The following is a 9,749-nucleotide window of genomic DNA, read 5'->3' as shown; positions in this document are numbered from 1 at the left end:
ACATTCAAGTGTGACAAATCTAGTTTTTTGCCAGTTTCATATCATGAATCGCTATGTAATGGAGGATTTATTTCATAATATAAATTGTAGTTATTGGTTTAGCCTAGAAATAGTGAGCTATTCCTTTCTCATTCATTAATGCATGGGTAACTTTCATAACATCCATTTCTTTTCCTTATGCGAGCCCCATTTTGCAAGGTATACCTACATGTAAGCTCTTTCTTTATCCCATTACCTCTTAGGTAATCACTAAATTCATTGGAGAAATATTCTCCCTCACTATCTAATCTTAGGTATTTTATGTGTCAGGCCTTTTTCTTTCTCAAACATAGCCTTGAAGCTCTAAAAAGTTTATAAACACTTCACTTTTCTCTTTCATAAAGTATACCCACACCTTCTTAGTGTGATCATTAATGAAAGATATATAATCAATTGATGCCTTCTTCATTAGTCCCCAAACATCAAAATGCATCACATCTAAAGGTATTTGAAGTATATTCTTATCATATGGAAATGCATGCTTAGATTGTTTCCCCAATTGGCATGCTTCACGTGCATGAACTTTGGCAAACCTGTAACAATACTTTGGGCTTGAATATTTTTCAATTGGCTAAATATTGATATGACCAATACATTTCTACCAAATATCAATGTCTACAATCACATATGTACCATGTGTAAGCATTACATCCTTCACTTTAGGCATGTTGGGAGGTTGAAGTAGGATGGATGTTAGCCCCTCCTAAGTCACAAGTGTAAGGGGAAACCTATTGTGTGGAAAATTCTGAGCTTAGGGTGATGGTTTCATTTGGGAAACCATTGAGAAATGGTAGGTGTTGACATGTTAACATTTTGAATACCGCTACTCCCTCGGGCAGTATCCTTGTTATGACCTTGTCAGGGGCTTTTCCAACCCATAAGTGAGCTTTGGTTTATGCCTGAGATATTTGAACTCGTAAACCAATACCAAGTCTCCATCTTGAATGTGTTTCTTGTGCAAACCCTTGTCATGACAAGATTTCCTTTGCTTTTCCACTGACATGGCCTAAGGCTGCTAGCATTCTCATTTCATCTTGCTAATCTAGGGCCCTTGTTTCTTTTGTCTTCCCCTAATTTGGTTGGCATGATGTAAGAAGCCTTGTTGTACCCATGGTGGCATGATTGCCTCTAGTCCATATGCTAGTTGGAAGGGAGTATGTTAAGTTATGGCTTTGTATACTGCTCTATAAGACCATAGCATGCCCAAGAGTGCCTTGTTTTGCTATGTGACATGCTCATTGTAGACTTTAAGAAAGCTTTGGCCAAAATCTTATTGGTGCTTTTTCCACGTGCCCATTTTCTCTAGGGTAGCATGACTTCCTGTGGAAGATTTTATATCTAGATAGATGACCTCTTAATGAAGTATTTTCCTTTGTCATCACTAACTATCTATATTAGACATCCAAACTTGGTAAAGATGTGCTCATATAAGAATTTGGACATTTTGGTTTGGCTACATCATTGTTCCTAGTAGTAGCCTTGGCCTCTACCCATTTAGTAGCATAGTTTGTGGCTACATGACAGTGCTGATGTATACAAAAGAGGTGTATTGGGTGCATGGTTCAATAGGCCCCATGAAAACTCTCCCCAAACTAAAATTGAGTGCTGTAAGGGTATAAAGTCTAACCGAGTTGGTTTAGTCCCTTTGCTCTCTAGCAAATGTCACATTATACCATTGATTTCCTACAATATTTGAAGGGACTAGGCCCACCATAAGCCTACTTGTAGAATTCTTGTTGATGTTATTTGTCTAGAGCCTTGCCCAATTATTACCTTAGCTTCTTCTACCAAGTCCTTCACCTCATGAGGGAGTACACTCCTATAAAGTATCCCATCCTTTCCTCTTCTATGTAATTGCCTTGCAACAACAATGGTTTACTTTCAATACAATATTTGAAGGAACTAGGCCCACCATAGGCCTACTTGTAGAATTCTTGTTGATGTTATTTGTCTAGAGCCTTGCCCAATTATTACCTTAGCTTCTTCTACCAAGTCCTTCACCTCATGAGGGAGTACACTCCTATAAAGTATCCCATCCTTTCCTCTTCTATGTAATTGCCTTGCAACAACAATGGTTTACTTTCAATACAATATTTGAAGGAACTAGGCCCACCATAGGCCTACTTGTAGAATTCTTGTTGATGTTATTTGTCTAGAGCCTTGCCCAATTATTACCTTAGCTTCTTCTACCAAGTCCTTCACCTCATGAGGGAGTACACTCCTATAAAGTATCCCATCCTTTCCTCTTCTATGTAATTGCCTTGCAACAACAATGGTTTACTTTTCACCAAGAGCCTTCTCGTTTTCCATCCTATCAAACCCTTAGGAAATGTACCATTGGAGAGGAGGTGTGCTACTTATACATGGTGGTATTACATCTACCTTCTTAAAGAATACACTGTTTAGAAGCTCATCACATACCCTTCTAGTGTAGCTTCCTCACCTTGGGGGAGAAAACCTCCTAAGGAGGAAAAAATTACTCGGGCCCATTATTAGTGTATGTCCACACATCGCTACTACAACATTATAGTGGGTTTCATTGTCTCTCTTGATTTTTGTTGGGTGGTGCATAGTGCATATAGTGAACCAAATTCATTGTTCTCACTCTCACTCTTGCACCTCACTCACAAGCATATAGAGATAGTGGATTCTCTTATGGGAAGTATACCATGCAAGAAGTGTAAAGATAGGAACAAGACTTTGCATTATCACTGCACCAAGGGCTACATTGAGCTACTATGCTCTCTTGTTGTGTACAACACACTTAATTACTTTGGCTCATAGCCTACTCATTAGCATGATACACAGTACACACTCAAGGCTCACTCCCCCCTTTGTGTAACATAATGCTTTTCAGTTGTTTTCAATATCCAATGGTTCCACTATGCATGCTTATTCCAAATGCAAAGGTGAGGGGATTGAGAGATGATGTGTTGGGATTAAAGGCAACTTTTGGTAAGGAGGGGTATGTGCCAGAAAGGGGTGCCTTCTTAGTGTCCTTGTGGACATATGCTATGGACATATGCTAGAGAGAGCACAATAATTAGTGGGGAGATAATGGTAGATGAGGATCCTATTTGGACGTGCTAGAGAGAGCACAATAATTAGTTAGGAGATAATGGAAGATTGGGATCCTATTTGGCAAGACATCAATAAGGAATTTGAGGAGGATATTCAGAGAATCCCAGAATCGCATATGCTTTCAAGGGGGATGTTTTATGTTTGGGAAGGGAACCACCGTACAATGGCTTGGAAGGCTGCAATAAAAGAGAGATTTTCAAATACAAGGGCAAAGCATTACCGTGTTTTGTGTACTGTCATAGATCCGATAAGAGTGAGTGAGATTGCACTTCTATCAAGCTTGCAAATGGATGAACTAGTGAGTATAACTTTGTCTTTCTTTATTTATGAACTATACATATATTTGGAAGTTCACTCAATGGATCTAAAATAGCCATCTTTGAATATATCTATCGGCCGTGTCCTTGTGTCTCCTAACATATGAATAAGATAACAAAAGAAACTTTTGTAAAAAAATTATTTTTGGGTCTTGGTTGATTTGGTAGGGTGGAAAGATGTGGATCAGTTATCTTTGGAATATCAGCTAGTTAGGAGAGAAAGAGATCTGATGGCTTAGGTTTTGGAGTTGCTTCAAAGGGAGCTATGCTCTACAGCTATTGATACCTCAGTTTGGATTAAAGATTGGACTTGGCTCAATGGTGTTAAGGATGGCAAAACCAGAGATATATATTCATTAATGAGAAATGGGGATGCCAATGTGTTGTATTGCAATAAAATCTGGAATGTAAATTAGAGTCCCTTTAGCTGGAAAAAGAGATGGAACATGCTCTAGGACTACGAGATCCCTAAGAAGTTTCAAGTCTTTTTGTGGAAGGTTTGCGTGTGGGCATTACCTATTGGCTCTAAACTCTAAAGGAGAAATATTTCTAGTGGCATATGTCCCAGGTGTAGGTCATCACTTGAAGATGGTAAACATATGTTTTGGGAATGCCCAACAATCACGGGTGCCTGTTCCAAAATGTCTAAATGGATACAGAAGAGCTTGGGTATGCAAACATATTGCGGGGACTGGATCTTGGGTAAATGGTCAATTAGTAATGAGCATATTGGTCTGGTTTTTAATATCATGGGTAAACATATTGGGGGGACTGGATCTTGGGTAAATGGTCAATTAGTAATGAGCATATTGGCCTGGTTTTTAATATCATGGGAGCTTGCATCTTGTTGGAAATCTGGTCTAGCAGGAATGCAATTGTATTTATGAGAGCAGTATGTACAGGCTTGCAAGACTCAGATTTGATGCATAAATGTGTTTACATGTGCTGGTGTAATGTGAATAAAATAAGATGCTCTGAGATTGATTTGTTGATTCAGAGTCTGCAAAAGGAATATGATATGAATTCTTCCCGAGTGCTTGGTGAGCTTCAAACATACTAGGGATAAAACCCTAAATCTAGTTTGTATGGTGCAGGTGAGATGTTGGGAAGGGCAGAAAAGGCCTCCCAAATTTGGTCCAAAAGCTCTGAGGTGGTACTGTAAAAGAAAAACAAGTTGATCATACATTTGTTACTTTCATAGAAAATCCGGCTTGGTGGAACCAGGCTTACTGTTAAAGTCTGGTCCAAGAAAGGGGGAATGCTGGAAAAACAATCCCCTCGTGGTTGCACTACAAAAGCTGTGATGGAGGCTTGCATACTTTTGGGGTATCGGCTATCTCGGAAACAGTCTTGCTTTTTGATAGAAGATGAGAGATGGGAATTTTTGTGTAAAATTTTGAATGAGGTTGAGAAGGAGTAGTAAATATGGAAATTGTAACCCTGACTTGGTTGTATTGCAGCTTTTGATCAGTTTCAATTAATATAAATAATTTCAATTAATATAAATAATTATTATTGATCAAAAAAAATTTATAGCGAGTTTTATTTTGAAAAGATTGGGCATAATGCATGCCGGCTGTAAAGGCGGATGACAACGTAAATCTACTTGAATAAGATAACGAATGCAAATGGCGGTGTACGTCAAGCGTTCATTTCAAAGGTGCTCCAATTCATAATGTCAAGACCCGCCGACTTTGAACAGTCCCTCTCTCTCTCTCTCTCTCTCTCTCTCTCTCTCATATTATTGTTAGACGGGGCAACGTTTGTCTGAATAGATAGCTCATAGATAGTAAGCTTCAACACAGTTACATGCAAAAACTGAGAGAGAGAGAGAGAGAGAGAGAGAGAGAGATGCATCTTGCCTTCGTAGTGGAGCTGGTATGTGTATTGCTGATTCTCTGTTCTACGACTTTGTGGGCGAGTGAACGTGCAGGATGCTACACAGGTACGTGGTGTGCAGCAGTTATATTTGGCCTCTCGCTCTCTCAATATATTGACATTGCGCCTGCATTAGCCGGCGCAAGCACAATAGGTTCTGATCCACACTTTTTCTTAAATAATTTGTGTGTATCATGATCAGCAGCTGTAAACGGTGTGCAATTTTGTGGGCAGCGTGCCCTACCTAAGGGTGTATGCCTATGGCAGCAGGGTATCATACAGCAGAACATGGTTACGGGCCCATCAAGATCTGGCTGTGTGTTTGAGGTGATCATTTAACCATAACCTGTATTACCCGAACTTAATTAAACTAAATACCGTAATCTAATCTCCCTGATGCATCTCAATAGATTAGAATCTCATTCATCTGCAGGGTTTTGTAAGAATTCTGTTAATTAGGATACTTTTGGATTCAATTAGGTGCGCGATTCGGAATTTTTGCAAGTTGTCGGGGATGATCCGAAACTGGAGTTGATAGCGGCGGCAGACGGCCATGAGGGAGGCGTGTACTTCCCGGACAAGCAAGAGTTTTTCTTCTCGAGCACCAGGAAATCCAAGCCCAGGCCCAGCATCAGCGTAACGACTTTTGTGTTTTTTTGCAGATCATTCAAAAAAGCGTCTTGACTTTGGCCAGCTTTTCCTTGAAAAAAAATTCACTAAAAAGACGCCTTTTTTTTTTCTTCTTCTCAAAGCATTGACATATTTGAAGGAAAAACAAGCTACGCTAATTTGCCACCTTTCCCAGGAAAATATAATAATTATTTCCATTGATAATTACGGTTATCCATTGATAATTACGGTTATCCTTAAAAACAAAGGGGATCGATTTGGCAGCTCAACAAATTATCGCTCGTGACCAACACGGTGTCTACTGTTTCCAAGAGCACGCCCATGTCCAACGGCATGGTGCTAGACCTGTCCGGCCGTTTGCTTGTGTGCCAGCAGGGGCTGGGCGCCCAAGGAGGCTTCATACAACGCATCGATCTGCGCACACAAGAGAACAGCATCGTGGCAGACAATTGGTTCGGCCTGCCTTTCAACAGCCCCAACGATGTGGTGGTGAAGAGTGACGGCTCCATTTGGTTCACCGACCCAGACTATGGCTGGTAATATAACCTCCTCGTTATTGTTTAATCTTTTCAATGATTTGTTTACCAATACATATTTTTGCTAATTATATATTACCTACAAAATAGCCTATACATATTGCTGGTTTGTCACATACACATTAGCCTGTATTTGAATATTATAACTATCTTTAGAGTTTCTTGCATCAATTTCACTGCTGAAACTCCCCAATTTTAGCTTTTCATAGATAAGTGAAGGCATTTCTTTGTCCATACATAGGCAAAATAATACTTAATGTTGTTGACAATTTCTCTAGAAATGGTCCTCTCTCCCTAGTCCTTTCCACTCTCCCACCTATACTCTCTCTCTCTCTCTCTCTCTCTCTCTCTCTCTCTCTCTCTCTCTACACACACACACACACACACACACACACACACACACACACACATGTATATGGATGGTTCACCTGAAAAATATTAGCAACATCAAGATGTGGGTGGATACTTCAGTAAATTATTGTGCAAATCCATGCCAATGATTACTGATCAATTAGGATTTAGTACCGATTATAGCTTTATGACGTGGTAATCATGCAATAATCACTTATCATACTAATGCTACTAAGATTGGCATTCTCGAGACGATGAACAATCAAACAAACTTAAAGATATGATTACAAGACAAACTCCAATGCATGTCAAGCAAAACTATGCAAAATTAAGTAAGGTTTGATAAGCTCACGAAGAAGGTAAGTGGGTAGTCTATCATGGAGGTAGAGCCCTCATAATTGAAGATTTTGGCAAACATAAACCAAAAACTCAAAGCCCGAACAAGACCTAGATGTTAAGCATGGCATCAAGATGTTAAGTTGAGGTGAATGTGTTTAATGCATGGCATCATCTTTTTATCCTGTCTATACCTTTTTAATGATGGGAAAACACTCTCTTTTTTATAATGGCATCATGTTCTTATCTTGTCTACTTGCTACCTTTTTAATGATAAGACACCACTCTCTTTTTGATAATAGAAAGGAAAAATTGAGCTTATCTCTCTTGACAATGGAGCTCTTTTTTTATGAACAGAGCCTCCTCATAGCATTCTCCAACACTATATAAATTTTGATAGTTATTTCACAATTTGAAGTTGTAATAATTATACTAAGAATTACGTTGTGGCCTTCTCACAACATTCTCTCTCTCACACACACAATTTGAAGTTGCAATAACACTAAACCATTCTCTCTCTCTCTCTCTCTCTCTCTCTCTCTCTCTCACACACACACACACACACACACTCACTCACTCACTCACTCACTCACACACACACCCCAAAAAAATTCTCAAATGAATTTTCATTTTGTCATAAGAGATGGAGGAAATTGCGTAGTGGTGAAAATTTGGTTTATGCATTCCATTCCTTAAACTTTTACAAGTTCATGTGCATATAGATTGTGTGTGATCTATTCGCTAGGCTATGACTGAAAGGCTCATGATCCTTATATGACCCATCTCTTTTTCTCCCTTTCTCACACATACACACACTTACACACTTATGCTTACACTTGGGCCCTATGTATTGAAAAATGGATGGATCGGCTAAACTATTTCGCCCCATCTCTCTCTCTCTCCATCTCTCTCTTTCTCTTTTGGAGCCTAGCCTATGTATTGAAAAACGGACGGAGAATCGAAGACAGTTAGCTGGATCCAGTATAGTCGGACCAATGATCCAGTATATATCTTCGATTCTCCTTCCGTTTTCCAATACATAGGCTAGGCTCCAAGAGAGAGAGAGAGAGGGGGAGACATATGGGTGAGCAAAGGCTGTCTTCTAATTAATGTCTTCTTTTTAATCAAAATTTTTTGTGTGGAGGGGATTGATAGGATCCAAGGATTCAAGAAGAATGCACCCCGGATCAACAACCAGGTGTACCGCATCAGCCCATTGGGGGTGGTGGACGCTGTGGCAGATAGCTTCAGCAAGCCCAACGGCCTTGCCTTTTCACACGACGAAAAGCTCCTTTACGTCACGGACACGGGCTCCTCCATCGGGTACCCTTGCAGGCATTTATTCTATCCTGCTCTGAAATCTTGCAGTATATAACACTGTGACATTGAGAGGGTGCTTAATTTGCAGGAACGGGACCGTTGACACATCCCTTCCCCACTCCGTATATGTTTTCGACGTAGATTCCAACGGAGAATCCCTCTCCAACAGACGACTGTTCGCCTCCGTCGCCTCCTTTGACGGCAGCTATGCCGGAATCGGGGCACCGGATGGCATCAAGGTGGACGTTGACGGCCGCGTGTACGTGGCGAACCCAGACGGCATACAAGGTCAAAACCAATCCTAATTAAAAGGGCTTAATACATTAATTCTTCTTTTATTAACTACCACGTTATGGATGTGATTGATTAATGCATGCAGTGTTCAATAGCGATGGAGACTTGCTGGGTTTAATCCACATGCCTGGCTCGGCCAACATGGGTTTCGTGGGGAAGAAGCTAGACCGGCTTCTCATCTTGAATGATACCTCCATCCACTCCGTCCACCTCAATGCCCGTGGTGCTAACCTCTTCTATGCCCAGAAGCACCCAAACTGATGAACTTAGACGGACGGACGGACGGACGGACGGACACAAACGCAACACGTTTGGGCCCTTGACATTCGAGAATCCCTAGATCCCTTGCACATGATGCTATCCAATCCCTTGAACTTAATATGCTAGCTATCTTATTTTTATTGTCCGGGGTCCAATCCCTTGAACTTTATAGTTATAGTTTTGGATGAGAATGTTTCATAAAGAGGGATGGTTAAATAAGTAGTTGGATATGCAACTTGTGGAATTATGGTTAAAAAATAGGGAGGAGCAGTTTGAGAAATTCCAGATTCTTACTTTGCAAAGATTCACAAATAGGGAGCACAGTCTGTGGTGATACTTTGGCTGCTTGACACAGTAGCTCTCCCAAATGAAGGATAAGATGAGTGCCATATCTCACATTTTTTATATAGCACCACACACACTTAGTGTTGGCTCGGCAAAGTTTCGATGCCAATGAGGCTGATGCTTTATAGGCGAGTAGTGGTCGTGTAGCTAGGCATGATCGCCTACACCCTATCAATCTTTTATCAACACCCCCTCATGTGACATTGTTGGAAAGTTCTTGACACATGTCGTCTCTAAATATACAATCTCCGACAAATTTGGAGTTGATGTACTCAAGATACTCTAATAATTAGATTCAAAAATACCACCATTTGGAATTTCCAAAGTAAGGGAATTTTTCCAAACTCCCTAGTTTAATAAA

At 40.2% G+C, this 9,749-nt stretch overlaps 1 protein-coding gene across 3 annotated transcripts; it reads left to right on the top strand.

The window, feature by feature from the left end:
• Positions 1-5,145: 5,145 nt before the first annotated feature.
• On the top strand, positions 5,146-9,278 carry LOC147621780 (uncharacterized). Of its 3 annotated transcripts, none has more exons than XM_086822785.1 (7): positions 5,146-5,382; positions 5,518-5,642; positions 5,796-5,951; positions 6,210-6,481; positions 8,324-8,491; positions 8,577-8,776; positions 8,868-9,278. In XM_086822785.1, the coding sequence occupies exons 1-7, from the start codon at positions 5,247-5,249 to the stop codon at positions 9,041-9,043; spliced, it is 1,233 nt and encodes a 410-aa protein (XP_086678911.1). In that variant the 5' UTR covers positions 5,146-5,246; the 3' UTR covers positions 9,044-9,278. The 3 variants fall into 3 exon arrangements, with proteins under 3 accessions (XP_086678911.1, XP_086678912.1, XP_086678913.1); XM_086822786.1 differs by having other exon boundaries at positions 5,147-5,382; positions 5,521-5,642; XM_086822787.1 differs by having other exon boundaries at positions 5,148-5,382; positions 5,550-5,642.
• Positions 9,279-9,749: the final 471 nt, after the last annotated feature.

Source organism: Cibotium barometz, chromosome 29 (genome assembly GCF_041138505.1).
Source record: "Cibotium barometz isolate CiBa-2024 chromosome 29, ASM4113850v1, whole genome shotgun sequence".
Lineage (NCBI taxonomy): Eukaryota > Viridiplantae > Streptophyta > Polypodiopsida > Cyatheales > Cibotiaceae > Cibotium > Cibotium barometz.
This window is presented reverse-complemented; position numbering and strand designations above follow the sequence as displayed.

Coding starts and splice junctions, on each gene's coding strand:
- LOC147621780 (XM_086822785.1), top strand. CDS start 5,247: ATGCAAAAACTGAGAGAGAGAGAGAGAGAGAGAGAGAGAGAGATGCAT. Junction 5,952..6,209: donor AGCCCAGGCCCAGCATCAGC/GTAACGACTTTT, acceptor TCGATTTGGCAG/CTCAACAAATTATCGCTCGT. Junction 6,482..8,323: donor ACCGACCCAGACTATGGCTG/GTAATATAACCT, acceptor GGGGATTGATAG/GATCCAAGGATTCAAGAAGA.